This window comes from Mytilus edulis, chromosome 14 (assembly GCF_963676685.1).
Source record: "Mytilus edulis chromosome 14, xbMytEdul2.2, whole genome shotgun sequence".
NCBI classification, from domain to species: Eukaryota; Metazoa; Mollusca; class Bivalvia; order Mytilida; family Mytilidae; genus Mytilus; species Mytilus edulis.
In genome coordinates, this window is record NC_092357.1 from 38739330 (window position 1) to 38761915 (window position 22586).

The 22586-nt window shown below is 33.0% G+C and overlaps 1 protein-coding gene across 6 annotated transcripts in view; it reads right to left on the bottom strand.

Moving 5' to 3' along the window:
• Positions 1-8115: 8115 nt before the first annotated feature.
• The window catches only part of LOC139503759 (uncharacterized), a 44082-nt gene continuing 29611 nt past the window's right edge, over positions 8116-22586 (bottom strand). For 4 of the 6 annotated variants that reach the window (XM_071293635.1, XM_071293630.1, XM_071293632.1 and 1 more), the window contains exon 2: positions 8116-10248. In XM_071293635.1, the coding sequence (XP_071149736.1) occupies positions 8904-10244 (1341 nt within the window). In that variant the 5' untranslated portion in view covers positions 10245-10248 and the 3' untranslated portion in view covers positions 8116-8903. Of the gene's footprint in view, positions 10249-14612; positions 17750-22586 lie in introns of those variants that run through there. The other 2 variants (XM_071293631.1, XM_071293634.1) reach the window with 2 other exon arrangements.

The window sequence follows — 22586 nt, forward strand, 5'->3', positions numbered from 1 at the left end:
ATTTTAAATGCCACTGCAAAACGAATATATTTTGGACATGGACAGTTTATATTGCAGACATGACACGGCTTCATTCACTTTCAATAGTTGTTTCTTTAAATGCATAGAGCGTGACTCTCTCTTCCTGCTGATGCAGCATGGGAATGGGATATGTCTTATACTGATGTCAGGTAATTATGACCTTGAGTTTTACCTTTTACCCGATAGTATAGTAAGACAATGTCTGCTTTGTGTTCGGAGCATAACTATTTTTACTGTAGTACAGTGAAACTTTGTATACAGTTTTTACACCGTACTGACCTTAATAAACTTTTGACCTTCAATCCCTGTTATAGTGAAATATTGTCTGATTTGTGTTCGGTTATTAACTTTTGAACCGTAGCACTGACATGGGAAGAGTATCTTTAACGTAGACGAAACGCAAAATAAAACAGGCACTCGTCACAGAATTTCCCCCCTATATATACCTTATATGAAGGTATATAGGAGAAAAGAATTCTGAGACGAGTGCCTGTGCTGAAAAACTATCAGAACTGCTCAATAAATTAACCACATAATTAAAATCGTAAATAAATACAAGTTTAATCATAAAGTTGTGTTGCCCTGCTTGCTTTCTGTACCATTCTGCCAGTGGTGAAATGAATGCGCTTAGCTGTTACATAGACACTCAGTGCCGGATTCAGGGGGGTCCAGGGGGTTGGAACTATTTACCATGAATAATTCATAAGCAACACGACGGGTGCCACATGTGGAGCAGGATCTGTTTACCCTTCCGGAGCACCTGAGATCACCCCTAGTTTTTGGTGGGGTTCGTGTTGTTTATTTTTTAGTTTTCTATGTTGTGTCATGTGTACTATCGTTTTTCTGTTTGTCTTTTTCATTTTTAGCCATGGCGTTGTCAGTTTGTTTTAGATTTATGAGTTTGACTGTCCCTTTGGCATCTTTCGTCCCTCTTCTTTTACCTCAAGTTGTGGAAATTTATTAAATATTGTTAACTCTCAATTCACCTTAATGTTGTTTTTGCTCTTTTTGCTCTTTTTGACCTTTACTGACTTCAACAAACTGAATTTAAAAGATCAAATTTCATTGAAATGCAGCTTCGTTTATTTCAACTATTGAAGAAATGTAAAATAACATTTATTATTACTTAGTTTCTCATACATATCATATGTGGTTAATTCACCGGTTAAATCTAGTTTAGATATCAAAACTAACACGTTGGGTTGACTCGTTTGGGTAATTTGGTAGAAATAAACACGATGTTCGTTAATGGAATTCTCATAAGTCAAATAAAAACACAAATTTTATTTTGAAAGTACTTGTTCATCAAGCATTCAGCTGTGTAAATTATTGCAAAGAAAATAAATAACGGTATTTAGAGAGGCCTAACTATATACAATAATTAAGGGTCAATGTCAAGGACGGATATAGCCATTTTTAAAGGGGGATTCAAACTAAATGTTCCCATTAAAATGCAATAATTTACACAGCTGAATGCTTGATAAACAAGTACTTTCACAATAAAATTTGTGTTTTTGTTTGACTTATGAGAATTCCATTAACGAACAGCGTGTTTATTTCTACCAAATTACCCAAACGAGTCAACCCAACGTGTTAGTTTTGATATCTAAACTAGATTTAACCGGTGAATTAACCACATATGATATGTATGAGAAACTAAGAAATAATAAATGTTATTTTACATTTCTTCAATAGTTGAAATAAACGAAGCTGCATTTCAATGAAATTTGATCTTTTAAATTCAGTTTGTAAAGTCAGTAAAGGTCAAAAAGAGCAAAAAGAGCAAAAACAACATTAAGGTGAATTGAGGGTTAACAATATTTAATAAATTTCCACAACTTGAGGTAAAAGAAGAGGGACGAAAGATGCCAAAGGGACAGTCAAACTCATAAATCTAAAACAAACTGACAACGCCATGGCTAAAAATGAAAAAGACAAACAGAAAAACGATAGTACACATGACACAACATAGAAAACTAAAAAATAAACAACACGAACCCCACCAAAAACTAGAGGTGATCTCAGGTGCTCCGGAAGGGTAAACAGATCCTGCTCCACATGTGGCACCCGTCGTGTTGCTTATGAATTATTCATGGTAAATAGGTCTTACTTAACCTACTCCTTTGGAAAAAAAGGCATGGCAGGAGTTTGAGCAAAAAAAAAAGAGAGGCTGACAATTTATGTAGAAAATAGTCAGGATAAACTAATGAAAAAAGACAGAACGGAATAAAGTGAAAATTAAAAGGCAGGACAGAGATTACAACTCTAAAAAAAGCAGGATAACATTTTTCATAGACACAATTGTTAGTTTTTTTCCTTTTATGATATGTCAATTTGCATGTAGATTAGAGAGCAGAGACTTAAGTAAAAGTATTTGTATTGTGTTGTCATGGGTATATTCAACGTCGTTGCTTTATCTTGTTATTTTTATGAAGTATCCAATAACTATGCAAGCAACAAATTGTGAGATTAAAAAATCCGTAATGTTAAGTCTATGGAACAAAGATAATCATCAATACAATATAAGGAAATTTAATGGAGGATTTTCTTCTAGAGTAAGTGCATTCAATAGACTCAGTCTCTTTCTGAAACGATTAATGTGTTTATCACTTTTGGAGGTCAAAGCGATCTGTTATATATTTTTATGGATGCATTAATATGTTCGGATCATTACATCCGGGTTCATTAGGCAAGGATTTGAGAGAACAAAAACAAAATAAGAAAAAAGAAATTATAAAAGAATGTTGTTTATTGTTATCGAAATGTCATAACGAATAAAAGGTAATGACATGGAAAAAAAATGGAAACGATTGACAGAGAAGAATGGGTTTATCTATTATTGTCAGATTTTGATGGGCTTAAAAATGCGGTCATTTGTAAATCTGCTGGTTCTGAAAGTCGTCAGCTTTATTATTACGCTCTTTGATATAGGATATTGCCAGTTGATGATCTGCCTTAGTGATGTTGGAATAACCTTGTGTACAATATCCACATCGGTGAAGCTGAGGATATGACATTAAAACGATATGTATTTATTGATTGCTGATGTTGAACGCCACTTTCATCACTATTGGTGTTTTCGTGGAGTTCAATTTGTATTAGTCTAAATCAATGTTTGGATTAACGTAAAACCACCACAAACAAGCATGCGTTCGTCGCTTGTACATACATGTGATACTTGTCGCTGGGTGTTAATATCCTAAATGATTGTGAAATGAACAGAGCGAACTAAATAAAAAGACACTTTTTTTGATAATTGCCTCTAGGTCCTGAACATGCGTTGTGGCACCGTTATAGTCCACAAGTCCTCTAAAGTCCACAACATCGCTAAAGTTCACAACAATATTCCGTTAAGTCCACAACGCCGTTAAAGTCCACAAACTTTCCGCTAAAGTCCACAAAATGACCTCCGCTAAAGCCCACAAGAAAACGCCGTTGAAGTCCACAATAGCAAGTTCCGCTAAATTCCACAAAAAAAAAAAGCACCGTCAAAGTCCACACCATTTTGTTTATTGTTGAAAAAATATTATTCGTTATTTTTATCCCGTTTCTTCAATACAAATCATTGGCCTTTCTTCTCGGTAGTATTTTTTTTATCAGTTTGATACATGAAAAATGTACATGATTTTGTTCCATCAATTTTAATCTTTGTATTATGATGATGATGGCCAATTTTGACATCATTTCTCAAAAGTTTGTAAATTCGTTAGTTATTTTAGCAATGAAATTGACATGACATTTGGATCAGACACATTATTTTTTTGTTTTTATCTTATTTGGATTACAGATGAAGTACACAATTTCTTGTTAGGCTAAAAGAGATTTAGCAGGCAAATCAAAAATTAGGCCATTCATGTTTTGACCAACATGTTGCAAAGATTACGACAATGATATTGAAAAAAGAGTCGTGCAGATTGATGGACAAATGTTTAAGACATATTCCCTAAACTAGAACGGATAGTAGGAAAGTAGCGGATTCTACCGAGGATTGCCGAATGATGTTTAAGATTGAACCAATGAAAGGATGAAATATGGTTTAAGATGGTTTAAATGGATAGAAACTCCAAAAAATATAACATTTTTTTCTAGAGTTACGGTTCTTTTACTACTAGTTGATTTCAAAGGAAAATTCTCGTGATCAACAAAGAAACTTTTAACGTAAATACATTGTGTGATATATATGCGTATGAGAAAAATTACTGTCATTTATGAATCTACATTGTATATAGTCACTAAATAATAGAAATTTTTGCATTGTGTATGAACATTAATTTTATTTCCTATTTGTATAGTAGAAATGTACGTGTCACGAGGAGAAAAAAAATATCGCCATTCCGACTAAAAATTCAAAAGCTGTTTTTCTTTACTCTGAATCTGGACTAAGTCTCTCAGCATGCATTCAAGCGGAGTACACACTGTTTAATGTTACAGTAGTATTGTCTATTTTAGAAATAATTCCTTCATGTCATGCTCTATGCACATTTTAACATGAATAGGCATTATATTTGTCGATATTTTACACTGAGCATTGGCGAGGTGTAAAATGTGGTCAAATATAATGCCCACCCATGTTAAAATGAGCAGAGAGCATGACACGAAGGAATTATTTCAATTCTAATAGGACAAATACAGTATTTGTATAGGTTGAAGCGTACGAAAATACCGTAAAAATGTTTGGCTTTTCCCGTTACCTCCCCGAGGAGTCTGTACATTACATTTCATATTTGATAAGTTTAAAAACTAAAATGTACGTGCAAAATAAATATATGTTGTTTTATAAAAATATATAATAAAAGTGTATGTTAGCTGTTTAAATGTATATAACGATAACGGTGGAAATAACGTTGATATACACAGTAAGTTTGTGCGCATGTGTCAAACATATTTTGTTCTCATTAGAACACGGCTTTGTTTACAAAGCGTAATAAGGACGTCATATTAGAAAATACCCTTTTCTACCTCAGTATTGGATTACTTTAGCAGCTGTATTTCGCAAAACTTTTAGTAATGTTTGGTCCTCACTGAATGCTCTTCATCTTCGTACTTTATTTTGCTTTTTAAACTTTTTTTTATTCGAGCGTCACTGATGATTCATTTGTAGAGGAAACGCGCGTCTGGCGCAAATACAAAGATTCAATCCTGATATCAATGATGAATCTATATTTAAATATAATTTTATTACATAGCATTGCAAGAAAATATTTTGATCGATCTGAAAAAGACCAATGTAAAGACAAGGTCGGAATGTCGTGCGCCATCTGCACGAGTAGGATAAAAAAAAAGCAAAAATATTAGAAATTTTGTCTGACAAAAATTGGAACGTCCTTAGATATGTATCTGAAGAGAACATCAGTTTGTCTTAATTACACAGAGTCCTGAACTGTAAAAAATGACATATGACAACAACTGGTAAACGATTGAATTGACCCTTGTCCAAGAAGCTTTACTCACTGCATGGTTTGGGAAAAACCAGAAATCTAGCATTGACTGATATTAAGATGAATTTAAGCTAGCTCGTTAATATAAAAAAAGAAGATGTGGTATGATTCCAAATGAAACAACTGTCCACAAGAGACCAAAATGACATACATTAACAACTAAAAGTGACCAGTACGGCCTTAAATAATGAGCAAACCCCATACCACATAGTCGGCTATAAAAGGCCCCGATATGACTCTCATAATAAATCAACATCATATTACATGACGCATTCTTTTGTCTTTAATATGTGTGTAATATTTGCCGCTGAGCTTGAAACTCCCACTATTATGAAATATTAAGTGAACAGAAACAACTTACTTTAAAGACATTTACAGATCTGCTGCTGGATCCTGAACTTGCATGTAATATTTGCGAATGGGCGTTTTCACCAATTAATGAAATTCCAGCCATATGCATATACCCAATATATTTTATTCTTATTTGGTATGAAGATGAAGGATTAATTTGATTTTTTGGCCAAATATATTAAGCACTTATCTAACAAGTACGACTTGGCAGATTGGCTGACTAGCATGTTTTGACAAAAATGTTAATCTAAATACGAAGAAAGCGAAAATATCGAAATGAGTGTGCATAGTAATTTAATGTACCGATATATCAGTAATTAGTAAATATTGGGTACATGGTTGGGGGGCATGGTTTTAAACTGCTACATTAAAATATTTTGTTTTATCATTTTTCTTGTTTCTGCATCATACGAAGTTTAAATGTATATTTCTGGTAGGTCATGTGATAGCTGCATTTTAAACCCCGACTTATAATCGTAAAAGCCTTTATCATCAAAATCGTGAATATCTATATTAGAAGACAAAAGTCATCTATAAAAAGTAACAACATTTTTTCTCGAGTTACAGTTCTTAGACTGCTGGTTTCAATTCGAAGCCAATACAAATGGTTTAGAATTATTGTCATTTCTTTGGAATTATGTTTGAAATGAAAGAGTCCAAGTAAATTTAATAAATTGGAATAACTTTGGTACAATTTTTGGCGAGTAAGCTATATTGAGATAGCCAAGCATTTGAACTGGTCTACTCATAGTCAAAAATTTAGTTTGTCTTTCATGGTTTGTATGACGGGTTTATTTTACCTGAAGATTTTACCTGAAGTTTGATGTAGCAACATATATAGACTCGATGGTTTTGCGATGGTGCTTTTTTATTATGTGATATTGCTTTTTTGTTATATGGTGTTGCTTTTGTATTAAAAGATGGTGCTTTTCATCATGTGATAGTGCAAATGTATTATAGTTTTATGATGAAGCTTTTTTTATTCTATGGTGGTACTTTTATATTATAAGAATGGCGTGCTCTCTTTTTATGTGATGGTGCTTCGACCTTAATTTTACGCTTCAATGACTTTGGTTAGATTTTTGTTTTAGCTCTGAATTTAGGGTACTACATGTATAAGCAATCAATAAAACTCAACAGTGGATACTACTAAGGTAACACAGTAAAGCAATGCAACAACTACAATGTAGGTCTTTTAGGCCTACATTTTACGCTAGTGACTTTGCTTGAGTCTTGCGGTTTAGCTCTAAATCTAGGGTATACAATACATCCCATAGCAATTAAAATTCATCAGTGGATATGTGTTCGGTATTAAAGTACAGCTAGGCAACCATTGGGTCACTTTGACCTACATTTACGCTATAGTGACTTAGGTAAAAATTTCGGTTTAGTTCTAAATCTTGGACTAGGGTATTATATACATCCCGTAGCCATTAATCTTCATTAGAGCTTACTGGGTTTAGAGGTCTTGCATTTAGCTGCACGGCATTCATTACATTCAACGGTCAAATACATGTACACGTACATGATTGTACTGGTATATCGATTAACCAGATTGTCAGTACTTCGGAATATATAAATTTCGAATATATTTTGCTGTTTTACACAATTTCGGAATCCTTTTAAATGCAAAACTCTGATTCCCTGTTTGGGTTTGAGTCTATATTTTATCCTTTGTGGTTCTATCAGCAGGGGCGGATCCAGTCATTTTAAAAAGGGGGGTCCCAACCCAGAGTAAAGGGGGGGTTCCAGCTATATGCTCCCATTCAAATGCATTGATCGGTCAAAAAAAAGGGGGGTTCTTACCCCCGGAACCCCCCCCCCCCCCTCCTCTGGATCCGCGCCTGATCAGCACCATAACATTTGTATTGTTTTGGACTTGAAATGCTTTGGCCTCGAGCATCAAATCTGCTGCAGTAATATTGGTACCGGTATAATGTTGAAAAAGTTACTGGTACATTTTTGGTAAAGCACCTTCAATGTCATTTGTTTTCCCCTATATATGCGGAATTTTCTCGCTGCATTGAAAACCCATTGGTGGCTTTCGGCTATTATCTGCTCTTTGGTCGGGTTTTTTGTCTCTTTGTTTTATTCCCCATTTCCATTCTCAATTTTAAAATTCAATAAAATAAATTCATGTAACCTACATCTTGTAGCTACCTATCTAATTTTGTTCTACCAGGAAGATTAGATAGAAAATACTTTTTGACACAATCAAGAAACAACATTTTTTCCATATCTTTCTTTGATGATAAGTAGCCAAGAATGTAATACAATTATGACAACTGATAATCATTCAATGATATTTTTATGTGCAGTGTATTATGTCTTCTAAAAAGTAACACGCCAATTCTGGGAGTAGATCAGAGAGTGGATTCAGGATTTTAAATAAGGGACGTAATTCGAGAAAACGGAATCTTTACCGCCGATTGGAGCATGGCTAAAAAAAAATTGGACGATTGAATGTATAAGAAATCGTATAACAAACGATATTTTTTTGGCGATTAATGTAGGCCACCCTATGACGACTTAGATCTGCAAATCAAATGAATTCACAGCAATGCAAAACGACTATTGGTACAATAAATAAAATGGAAAATCATTGGCCACCATGCCAGTCTCTTATTCTAATTTTGCTGAAGTATGCTGAAAGCAAATCGATCATGCTCACTTATGCCATGATACGTGAAATTCTAATACTCTCAAACTCCTCTCTCCCGTCCCTATTTTTACCAAGCTCAACCAAACTGTGTGTTGTATATTTTAAGTTCCTGCTGTATCATATCTTTCTTGATTTTTCTAGATTTCTTTTACTAAAATTGCAATAAAAAAAAAATACCCCGGGCAAACTCCGGGCAACTGAACATGAATTAAGAAGTTCCCTTAGTATCCTTGCCATTATGATACTGCCGTTAATTATTAACATATCAAGGGAGACTACTACTATAGCAGCTAAATATAAGCCTGCTTTATAATTCCGAAATAGGGTTCATGAAAAAGACCTCATGTATATCCAAATCACTGCACAATTCAAGGACATATATATCTAATAGTCTAAAATAAATAAATTATCAATCGGTTAATAACAATTCGTCATACTTCTAGTGATCGGTCTGATGACGCTCGCTCTGAGAGATCATCAGTACGCTTATTCAGTTCTTTCACATCGTCGAGTAGATTTTTCAACTCTCTATGACGCAATTCATTTTGTTTATATGCTTTTGACAGAAATGCTGTCCGTGTTTCGAGGTCAGACCCTTCTGGGGTTGCAGCGTTAAACACAAGAGAAGGCATATCTACAACAATTTGTTTTCTATTATGTCCGTCTTTTTCGTCATTTCCATAAATTGCCTCGTTTTCAATGTTATTCACACTGTCACTTAAATGTAACTTTCGAAGTCTATGTTTTCGAATATCCTCGGTGTTTGTCACAAGAGCTTTTCCGGTAACCGGATGTAACATAGGTTTCCTTTCGGGAACTCTCTGACTTGCACCAAAATATCCTGCTTTGTATCTGTATTGTTCATTCGGAAATCGATTGCTTAATAAATCCATATCATTTGGTTTTAGTTCATGTTCTAACTGTCTGTCTAATTGGTTATCCAATTTTGTATTTTCACCGTTTGATACGTCATCGTCATCTTCGGACACAAATTCATCTTGCCCAGTTGGCGTATTAGAAGGGAGATAATAAATACAATAATATTCCTTCAATTTGTCTATATTTATTTTGTCGTGATCCCCAATCTTTTCGAATTTAACAGCGTTTGGAGATAATTCTAAATCATCCACATCCGGACGCATAACTTTGCGAGTGCGCGCTCCTCTATAAATATTTTTGAATGGATTTTTCTCTGCATGATCCGCACTGAAACACGTTTTCTTCCTTTGCAAAGGAGAAGTATCTAAAACTAATTGTTGAATTGACTTTTGGGATTTTCTACCTATATTTGGTATACTGCTTGTTGGTGTTATAGGTGCAATCAGACGTTGGAGATTATTCCGAATGATGTTCTCTTCGGTCGACCTCGTTATCGATGAAGCACTGCCGGATTTCTCCGGTATTGATTGTGGAGAACGTGAACTTAGCGGTTCAATCAACTGCTTTCCTTCTAACGGATGTAATTCAGGGGGATATCTTTTTGGTCGACTCTGTTTAAATTTTTCAAGAGTTGTAATAAACTTTTTATTGTTTGTCTCCGAAACTTCGAACGCATTTTTAGCCTTCGCTTTACTTTGCAATGACTCTCTTGTTTGTTTTGATTGAAGTCTTTCAATGGCATGAACTAAATTAGTTTGTTCTTGGTCAATTAGATTATCACGTAGACTAGATAGACGTTTTAGGTAGTCAGCATTATGTCTGTATGCTGATCGTGGGTCGTCGTACCACGACATATTTTTTGACCTCCTGGCATCAAGGTTGGTCTTTTCCATCAACCTGGAAAATAAGAATACATGCATATAATTAAAGGAGCTAATCAAAAGTTAATGAGTGACAAAACACATAAAATATAGTGCAACGCAACTATACATGTACCTGCGGGAAGATATAAAATTGAAGCTCAAAAGATCAACATGGTGGTCGATTTTGCAATTTTTTTATATTTGTGTGTCGGAAACATGATGTTATTAAAAACCTTTAAACAGTTTTGTGGAGTTTCACTTTTATCTATTTAATAACAATATTTTGTATATATAACCTGAAGAAGCACACGACAATACAACTCATCAAGAACTAGGGGAAATCAAAAAATTAAAACAAAACGAACTAAGTGGTTCTTACACTGGTTTAAAGAATACCATTAAAAAATTATCTTCTTTTTACAAATGGAAACAAAATCACATAATTTTTAGGGTATTTCATATTCAAAACTTTATATTCATTCATAAGTTTGTACGACTGTTTGGTTGTTCATGATAGTTGTTTATTATGTTCCTTTTACTTTTGAAGTCGTATGTTCAACAAAACAATAGTATTATAGTTCCTTTTAAGGTGGTACCCAACACTTTCACTAAAATTAATTTGGCTCGTTTAATTTTCATAAAAATTTGTATTTACTTTGACACTTGAACAAAAATATAAAAAATTAAAAAAATTTGAACCAACCGTTCTGTCAGAAAAATTACACTGGTTATATAGCAATTTCACAACCACCAATTTTGATCATTGAGAAGCTTAATATTCCTTTTATAACACAACGTAATTAAAACGTTTAGCTGACTTTACAGAGTTATCTCCCTGTAGTGTTAGTTACCCCCTTAAATTTATAATAATGTCTAAACCAAAGACTTTTGGTATCTGTCAATAAAACGGCAACTAAAGGCAAACATAACAAAAGACATCAAGGAGTAAATCTAGTCTTCATCAATAGACAGGTATCTGACATTATGTCAAATCCTCCAATCTTAAAACTACAAAAGACAAACACTAACTAGGTTTGTGTTAGGTACGACATCAAAAGATCGATGCAGGATAAAAAAAACTTAAATCGAATAGTTTGGGGGTGGGGGTCAACATTGCTGCACGTTTTGTTAATCTAAAATCGATTTTACATATATCCATATAGGTAAATCATTTTTTCCCAACTTAAGTTAAGAAGGGGGTAGGGGGGTCAGCACAAAACTATGTGAATTAAGTTTTTTATCCTACATTGAACTTTTGATACTATATTGCAACATGCACATGGACATACAGTATGTCTGGTCAAAATTCAATCTTATAAAAAAATCAATTAAAAACTGATCTCTTATCCCTTACATGTGTTTTCTAGATGACATGCTTTCACGCGACGTATAATAAATTAATTGAACAACAAAAGTGATTTTTAAGGATCTCGATTAATATAATAGGAGGGCTATTTTTCAAAGTACATCCAATCATTACAAGTCATACTCTCATCTCTTAAAACACATTTAAAATAATAACTAAAACTAATATACGGTGGCAGAATGCGGCCATGAAAGAAAAAAAAACTATGTTGTTCCCTCAAGATACTATGTCGTTCCCTCAAGATGCTATGTCGTTCCCACAAGATAGTTATCTCGTTCCCTCAAGATACTATGTCGTTCCCTCAAGATAGTTATCTCGTTCCCTCAAGATACTATGTCGTTCCCTCAAGATAGTTATCTCGTTCCCTCAAGATAATTATCTCGTTCCCTCAAGATCCTATGTCGTTCAATCAAGATGTTATGTTGTTCCCTCAAGATACTATGTCGTTCCCTCAAGATGATATGTCGTTCCCACAAGATAGTTATCTCGTTCCCTCAAGATACTATGTCGTTCCCTCAAGATAGTTATCTCGTTCCCTCAAGATACTATGTCGTTCCCTCAAGATAGTTATCTCGTTCCCTCAACATAGCAATACAATTATATTGATTTATTCTTTATTTCCAACTTCGAAACGGTGGAGTAAAGACGTGGAGTTACTTCCAATTATTTTTTTAATCAAATGCGGAACAATGCAAGAACGAGAAATTAAGACCACCGACACGAAACACGGAAAATAAATAAGGGGAAATACGAAGCACGCACATCGAACCAAACACGAGAAAACGAGAAATAAAACACCAAATCACGAAAACACGTAAAATGAAAAGGCCGAAAACGTTGCACGAAAATAACACTTTACCACCCTCTTAGAAAATAAAATTAAAAATGGGCCACAAAATGTTTTATCATCTCCTATTCCTGGATTTCTAATACATTAACCTAACTGTTTGTGTTGTACATGTGCATATGTATGTAATCAGTATCTTCCTTAGATTTAATTTTCAAATGTTAAAAGGGTGAAAAATAATTCCTTTTCTGTGTATCCATGGCAACATTCTGCATTTATTTACCATAAAATATTGCAAAAAGGGGGTAAACATGCATGTCACATATCACCCCAAAATTTGGATCAAACTAGAATTTCAATGCCTTTGATTGATACCTTTTTTTGACACTGTTTTCATAAATCTTCCTAATGATCAAATAAAAAATGGGTGTCTTTCGCCTAATTTTTTCGTAAAATCTAATCACAAAGTTCGTGCGACAAAAAGTTGGAAAAAAACATTACAAAAATTGCCGGACCAATGTATGGTATGGACATACAAATACAGACTGTCATACAGAAAACAGCCTATATTACATACATTATATGATCTTGATGTTCATATAAACCCAATACGAAGGCTATTTTAATACTCAGCTATCCAAAAATGAATTTTATTGCACACTAGCTCTTATATTTGAAAAATCCTCAGGGGCCAAAATGCGAAACTACACATCTAACTGTGGAGTGCTACCTTTACTGGGACTCCGGGATCGGGTGTTTTTAAGCTCGGGATTTCGGGATTGACACTTTCGGATCCGGGAATTCTTTTTTTCGGATTACGGGACGTCGGGATTTACTTTATTTAAATTCGGGATTTCGAGATTTCGTGTTTTAAAGCCCGGGATTTCTGGATCAGGACCCCTCATATCCCATCTCAGTTATTCTCTTTAAATACAGAATTATTATATCATTATTATTATGCAAATATTCTACTTTTGGGATCTGGCCACGTCTACAGTTCCGCTTCGAAGGGCGAAATGAATCATATATCAATACAATTTTAAAATCTTGAGGGAACGAGATAACTATCTTGAGGGAACAACATAGTATCTTGAGGGAACGACATAGCATCTTGAGGGAACAACATAACATCTTGAGGGAACGACATAGTATCTTGAGGGAACGAGATAACTATCTTGAGGGAACAACATAAAATTTTGAGGGAACGACACAGTATCTTGAGGGAACAAGATAACTATCTTGAGGGAACGAGATAACTATCTTGAGGGAACGAGATAACTATCTTCAGGGAACGACATAGTATCTTGAGGGAAGAACATAATTTTTTTTTCTTTCATGGCCGCATTCTGCCACCGTACTAATACCATATACAAGAACATCAATGCTAACAAGTGTTGGCATATGAGCACGCGGTGGCATTAACTATTTTTTGCGATACCAACCTTGGCATTTCTAAACTTTTCTATTACAGGTTGAAAGTTCAAACATTGTTCATTACTTTGCCTGATAATTTTTTCATTCGCTAAATCAGCCGAAAATTAATTCAGTTTCTTGTAATATATTATATTCATTACATACACATGCGTGTACCATCGTGCAACATAAAATAGATTACAAGGAGAGTACCATGTTTCCACCGTCTCGTTGGGCTCGCGGGAGGTCGTGTGTTTGAACCCAGACCCGGGCAAACCAAGGACTCTAAAACTTGTATTTACTTCTTTTTCAATAAGCACAGAGCATTACTGAGTAAGAGAAAATACTGGTCAGCTAGTTATTGGAATAATGTAGCCAGGTTGAGTGACATGTTGTTTTCCGTCGGACAGTTCCCTTATGAACAATCACGTTTAAGGTCCGACTATGCATATCGGTCTAGTAAAGAGCAGGGTTCATATTCATATCACACTTACATGTGTTTATCCTGAATATGAATTTAATTGGCAGATCAACATAATACAACCATTGGCCGATCCAAAGGGAACTGGGGGCCCGGGCCCCCTTTCGTTGGGAAAATTTGGTTAGTTATATAGGGAATCACTGAAGCATGACTGAAATGGGGCCATCCCTTAGGACAGTCAGTGACTCCACCCCCTTATGAAAAGTTCTGGATCCGCCACTAACAGCAATCCATCAGCAGCTATGTTTTTAACCTATGATACGTGTGCAGTTTTCATAGATAATTGCCTAGTACCATAATTCACATGGCATTACATCCTAAATGAAAGATAGCTAGAAAATACTTCCTTACCTTGGAAATTGATGTTTAGTACATGTAGATTTTCCATTATCGGGCATGCTTTTAGACAAACCAAACTCGGTGGAATTATTTGTCCTATGCCATTTTACTTTTCTATCCATTTAAATCATTTATCATTCTTATTTATGTGTATATATCCAAGTCATTTTGATGTTATCAATTTAAATTGAGACTCCTTTACAAAACGGTATCCCCAGATCGGCGTGATATTCACGGGATAAACATCTATATTAAATGCACATAAAACATTAATGTTTTACTTTTTACATCAATTTTAAACAGCTACTTCATGGAAGTGCATTTTATAGATTTGTATGATTTTATTCCACTTAAAATCACAATTAAAATCCTTGAGGAATTTTAAATAATATTTGCATTGAAACTATTAGACATTGACAACGATTTGAAGAGTTAATCTGCTCCCCAACGCTCCACAACGCAACGCATCAATAAACTCTTTTTTTTTTTTATAATTATGAAACATAAATATTTCAATATACTATAATCACTATGTACTGCATTGATTGTTCAGTGTATATTCATTCGTGATTTGAAAATGAATTTCGATTTTCCAGTGTTACCATTAAAATTACACACGCATTTTTCAATTTAACTGTCTTATATAACGTTTAAAAGTTATATTTTGAAAAACATGAACAGACATTTACATATGACACAATGCAATGTTGTTTTCAAATTATATATATATATATATACACAAACTGTTGTCAGTCTTTTTATTGTTTATAACGGTTTAAAACGGATCACATTACTTCGGAATACTATCGCTCTGTCGAATCTATAGAAACGAACATCAGAAAAAAAGTGAAAAAAATACATTTCACAAAACAAATGAAATCGATCCGTTCCGTAGGTCTGGCGTTAACAATAAAGATATTTTGCACTTCGACAAAAAGGTAGTTTAGGTTGTTCAAATTTTATTGTTTAAAATTAATTAATTGAAAGTTATATTGTCGTTTGAATGCTTTGCAAATTTACGATGCAGTTGTTAAGTGTTTCATACATATATGATATTTATTTAAGGGTCAGATATAATTAATTAAAAAAAAATTTGTGTAACAATATTTTATTTCGCTAGAGTACTCTCCAATTAAATTAGAAAATATTTATAGAATTCAAATAGTTAATTATATTGTGTATTGCACAAACATTCATTTAAATGGATGACAAGCGTTTAGTGTTCTTTAAACATTTTTTGACACATGAAAAGGAGAGATATTGTAACTGTTGTCTTGACACAAGAGTCACTTTGATTTTTTTCCGAGTCTTAAAAATCAATAATAGCATTTAACACTTTTCTACGCCCTTTTAATATTTTGGTAAAAACTTTGAGCTCCACATTTCTATAGCTGTCACTTGGAAGGGTAAATACCTATGACCATAATATTGTTAACACCTTCCGTTTTCGATTATGTGGTCGGTGGTCACTATATTCGCATTTTACAAATTTATGAATGATTATCATAATAATAATTGAACGAATATACGAGCAAATAAAATTAAGACCTTCTCGAATTAAGGTAGTGTATATATTTTTAATAAATAGAAATTTACAATTGGTAACAACCACCTTAAATTTTATTCAAATTACTCCATGCCTAAAAAGTGCATTGAAAAGGCTTGTTTCAGATCTTAAGGCGAAACCTCGTGTGCCCGTCGTATGCAATTGTCTCCTGAATGAAAATACATATTTTACCGGCCTCGCATACCACGCACTTGTCTCCTTTCAAAACGAAAAAACGTATGATATCTTTAAGTTGCATGTTTCTTCACTCGACGTCGTTCGATTCAGTGGAAAGTGACAGTCAATAAAAATTACATTAAGGTGGAAATCAAGCAAATACCATTCAATCTTCAATTGCTTTAATTATGTCCATTTATTCCCCCCCACCCCCCTTACACACATTAAAAATAAACACTGAAAGGTGCTTGCATGGCCACACTGGGCATTTTTTTTTAAAGAACCCCTTACTGACTGACATCCCTAAAATGAAATATAACAAGCTGCCCAGAGCTGGATTTGCGAATACGAAACATAAATATTCATACCTCAATATCGATATTTTATCCTCATCATGAAATGATATTGGAATCAAATTAATCGGTCCTTTCGGAAATCCAGACATGTTGTCCAATGTTCAAAATTTCAGATATCAAATTCCAGATATCAAAATTTCCAGATATCCAAATTCAAGTTATCAAAATTGCAGATATTACAAATCCTGATATAAAAAGTGAGAAATCGAAATTCTTGACGCCTTTCGCTGCTTCAACACATCTGCAAATTATAGTGATATCAAAGACGAATCTTAAAATGCCAAAACTGCATACGTTTTTTATCAGTATGTTTATCGAAAAGCCAATTTGTTCTGTTAAAGCTTGATGTTATTTTCAAATTCCTTGTAACAACACTGCTAGTGAGCAAATCATTGAACTAATTGTATTTAATTCAAAGGTTGTTGAAAAAGTCAATTTTAAAATATATAATTGATATAACCTTATCCCATGTACATTCAGAAAGCTTATAAAAGACAGACTTAAGGCTGTTTCTGGTAAAGACACTTCTAGCTATTCGCATAGAAATTATTTTAATCCATATTGAATTTTAATGCAATAATTTAGTTTCCAATGAATGCTTTTATGTATCTTCTTAATAGAAATCGCACCAAATCAATATCTCCGCCAGTTGATTTTTTCTTTCATGCACGCTATATTTTTGTACTTCAACGATTATAACTTCCGGTTGTAGAGTAGCCTCGTTTCCACGCTATATAAAAGTTAAGCGATTACAATCTTACTAATGGTTAACTATTTCCAGTTGAAGAATGCTTATTTACATTTGCATCTATGAAGCTATAGTTCCAGCGAAACATTAAACTTTTGACCGGGAATGGCGTCGAAGAAAAATCCAAACATTAAACGTGTATACTGTAAATATACGTCTTCAATTTTTCTTTCGGCCAATTGTATACTGATTCAATCAGTCCATGTTAGTCTTCTTATCTTGTCGATTTATATAAAAGTTTATCTGGAGTTCATACTAATTGATTAAGTGAAATTTTGAAATACGTTTTTTACGACATTCGTTCGCAAGTCGAAAACTTTAGTGTCTTTTCAGAAAATCTTTATTGAATTCTTCATAAATAATAATTCAAATTTTCTGATATTATTAATAGCTCTTTTTAATATTTAGATAATTTTGCAAGTTTAAACCTATATGTACATAAAATATTCAAAACCCTGTGGTTAAAATGAAGAATTTAACACGCCATGGACATTGCATATTTAATATTTTATATACATTATACAAATAATTTGTATACATTATTGCATAAAATATAATGACTTTTAATATTTATTTACTTGTAGTTCTTAGTTTCATGGGGTTAAGACCAACTCGAATCAAGATCATCTACATATTTGTTACAAAAACGTATAAAAAAGAGAAACATGATTTCAATAAAAATCTTTTCATTTTCGAAATTGACATTCCAATTTATAATAATCATAGAGATGATTTATATTAATCGTTTTACATTAAATTCTGTCAATTATCAACTTCATTGACAATTCGTTCAATTCAACTTTATTCACGAAACATGTCTGTGCGTAATTTTATAAAGTTTCCAAGTGGTGTGCCAGTAAGGTTGCATACGAATTTGTTCACCTCTATATCTTTATGTTATTTAAAGGTATGTTCAGTAAAATATATATGAGACAAGTGCCTGTGATCATGGCAGACAGTCAGCTAGTGTTGTCTTTATTGGCGGAAGAAGCCGGGGTATTCCGAAAGAACTACCGATCTTTGGCTTTACGCAACTCAAAATTATAAATTCAAGCGCACATGCCAAGAGCGGGGACAAAACGATACAAGCTAAGTGTCGATCAAGGTGACTGTAGACGATTATATTACACCACTCGGTCACTTAGAACTTTATTAACGTACATTGCTGTACGTAAAATGTTGTGTTTTGTAGTCAGTATTAAACCGTTTTGGATTGTGTAATCCCATTCTGCCGGGAATAAAAAAATAAATTGACACTCGCAAAAGGTGCATGACATAGAATTTTCCATAAGGATAAAATGTCATTTTTTTTGTTGCCTAATCAGAGATGAAATTATACACCTATAGCTAAAGACCTAGAAAATATTTCTTTTATATAAAAAAGAAAAACATGAAACCCCCATTAGCATATACTTTTATGTCAAAGGAAGTTCTTGTATGACCCCGCTGAGAACAATTTAACACTCCAATCAGACCAAAATACGTAGAACTTTATAAATCATAACTTGATCTCATTAACTTCTCAACAAAATCAATAGATGTAGTGCATGTATGTAACATTTTGCTAATTAAAATAATAAGTCTCCGGTTTAAAGGCGGAAATAGTAGGTGTAACTTCTAATTACACTGTTTCGAACTTGGGTGTATTTTCTATAATATCAAGGTATCATATAAAACATTGACTATATTTTTTCAGTACGTTGACGGCATGTTGTACTATACTATTATTTGTATGAAATATTTGCCACTGGACAATAAAACTTGCCAATGACGTTATGCTGTAGTATACTATCTTTTTGATGAAATATTTGCCACTGGACAATAAAAATTGCCAATGAATCGATTGAAGAAGGAAGCAAACAGTGTGTCGATATAACAGAACTGGCATTCACGTCGAAGGCTATCCCCCTCCCCTAAAAAAGAAGAAAAAAAACCAAGGTATAACCCACCATTTTTATCGGAAAATGTCTGCATCAAGTCAGAAATATAGCAATTGGCCGTATCAGAATCTAAAGCATCATGGGTAATTTCATTGTTCGTACCCAAAGTGAAAATAACGTTACGTCATTGGTTGAATTTCCATTGTTTATAACGTTTTAAACCAATCAAAACGCTTTGGTGTACGCTTTTGAAAATATTACCCAGGATGCATTAGATTCTGAAACGGCGAATTGTGTTTCTCTTATTCCGTTTGTAGAAGTCATTTTTTTTATTAACTTTTCCTTTTTGAATTTGTCTCGGAGTTTAGTATTTTTTTATTCTTTTTTTTTTTTGTATAATACTACACTAAGGTAATACATGATTCTTCTAAGGAACATGAACAATCAACGCTTTCAAATATTTGAGGAGTAAAGAAAAGACCCAATTTAAAAATATTTTCCAGGTATTATTATTATATATCCAATTTCATAATAACTCTTGAACAAAATCTTCAAGTACAAAAAATGTACTATTAGTATCAAGAACTTAACAAAATATTTTTTTTGTATTTTTAAAAATTCAATTTGATTAATTGAAATACGTTAAAAAATCGTTTAACCTTTTTAAGTTATTAAAATATCAAGGATGCAATGATATGCATGGTTACATGTTGTCTAATAAATTGTCAACATTGAAATGATACATGCTGCGTCGAGTTATGAAACTTAATTTATCCATCTCACCATTTAATGCTACATTTTTTAGTTGGATACAGGTTTTTTTTTAAAGGGGCGTACTTCCCGAAAATTTAAAATTTAAATGCAAATCTGTACAAAAACCATGTATAAGATTCAGTGTACTATTTATAAAGTTGTTTAAAGTACAGCAGACTATATAAGAATGCTGGACGATTTCTCTATTATTTTTCCTCTGAACTCAGTTCCAGAAATTCTGAAAGGGGATCGATTGATGGTATATAAAGCTAACAACACCATTTACTGTGTGACTCTAGATAAAAATAACAAGTATGCACCCAACAAATAACCACTAGGTTAGTTTATACATTCAATTAAATTCAATATTTGTTGTAAGTGTCTCATCTGTCAATAATATAGGGTTATTGCATGAATATTAGGGAATATTGTCCCGAGTAGAATCTTATATTGCACGAGCTTGCGAGTGCAATACATGTTCTACGAGGGACAATATTCCCCAATATTCATGCAATAACCCTTTTATTGTATAGCAATATAATATTTAAAAGTAAAAATTGGTTTAAACTAGATTTTGACGTTGATGACGTCATGAATTTTGAAGATTTATTGCACTAGTTAATTGCACGCTAACTTTTGGTTACTTTCTGTGGGAAATATTATATTGTTATACAATAATATGGAATAGAACATTAAATATAGTGTAAAAATATCTAAGAATAAGAAGATGTAGGTATAAAATAGAGAACCATTCTGCACGGGATGTGTATCATATGGCTGAGGGCACTAGCCGAAGTGTTGACGTTGTTGTCTCGTAAGCTATTTCAGTAAGCATGTAAAACAAGTACATGTAGATGTGGAATGATTGCAAATGAGACAACTATCCACTAAAGTTCGATAGAAGTAGATGTTAAGCAGTTATAGGCAACCGTACTGCCCCCATCATGAATGAGTAGACATAACCGAAGAAGAGGCTAATATGATAACAATTTAAACTATTAGTATACTGCTCTCTCACAGCAAAAATAGCAATTCGTGAACCAAAACTTTGCAAGTGCAAAAAAGCCGTTTAACATTGTTGAACTGAATTTAAGACGTAATATAAACACTAGTAATTGGTATAAAGTATTGTACTCGACCAAACACTAATTTAAAATCATTGAAATAATTACATATGTTTAAACGCTATATGTCATACCTGCAAATGCTTTGTTTTTTCTCTTCCAAACAGACAGGGAAATTTAAAACCATATCATGATTGGTTTCAAAAGTAACTATTCATATCTATTTTTAGCAAGAAAAAAATCATGACCTATTTATCTTCTTTTATTAATATTTTACATACAAGTTTAAATGTAAACAAAATACAAACAATTATACGCCAAACATGATCGATGAGTGCTTGTTACAGAAAAATATCTTTTCAAAGTTTTCATTTCAAGTGGACTAACTATTGATTTGTCTAACTCCCTTTATTTTGACATTTCGTTCATTTCAAAGGCTTCTGTTACATACACGGGGAAGACTTAAGACCAATATTATGGATTTTGTAAATTTTAATCCCTATAGCTACAAAAAGTCATAATATAATATTTGATGTTTAAGAAAGCTAGAGAAAATATTTAGTCTGTTATCGTATTGAAAGAATAACTTCATATTACCCAAATTGCACACGAGTACCCAATTTGCACCTAATTTGCCTGCGAGCGACGAATGCCTTAATGTAGATTTTCTCAGAGACTAAACTATTCGTACTTATATCATTTATCATTCTGCACGTCTTTCAATATATTAACTTCAAATTGATAAAGATCCACAAAACGGTTCATATTATATGATTTACTAAAAGTATCAATGAAAAAATTCGCGGAACGGTTGCTTACAAAATGTGAACTGTGGCAAAGTAAAACTACAGATAAATGTCAGAAAGCTTCAAATACTATGCAGTTATCTTTTAATCTTACTTCCTCTTTTACCTCATCGTCCTGCATATGCATTAAATATTTGCCGCTGGACGTTAAGCAACCAAATCTCTATTAATTGATTTAAAATTCTAACATATAAGTATAATTGATTTTAGAAAACTGATTTAATTGTATACGCAAACAGTCAAGTGATGGACAGAAAAATATCATAAGTTCAGAAATTATGAAACTAATACATCATGTGTATAACATTTTTTTGTGATTTTGAAATCTCGATTTCAAAAGTGCATGGTCTACATATAATCTTCACATAATTTAATAAAAATATTTGTAGACGAATTCTCAGCGTGTTTATAATAAACTAAGCATTAAATAAACAGAACATTATTTTGTATCTAAGCTTTCAATATTAACTTTTACAATTATTATTTACAGAGTCATGCTGTGTTCAAAATGACAGCTTTAAAAGTATTTTGTAACTAGCTGTTTAAACCAAATCGATTTAAGTCAATAACCAATTAAAAACCATCCTGTCACCTATGAAATTCAAGATTACTTCTCCGCATGCAGTCAAAAGTTAAATCTTTAATATCTACATGTA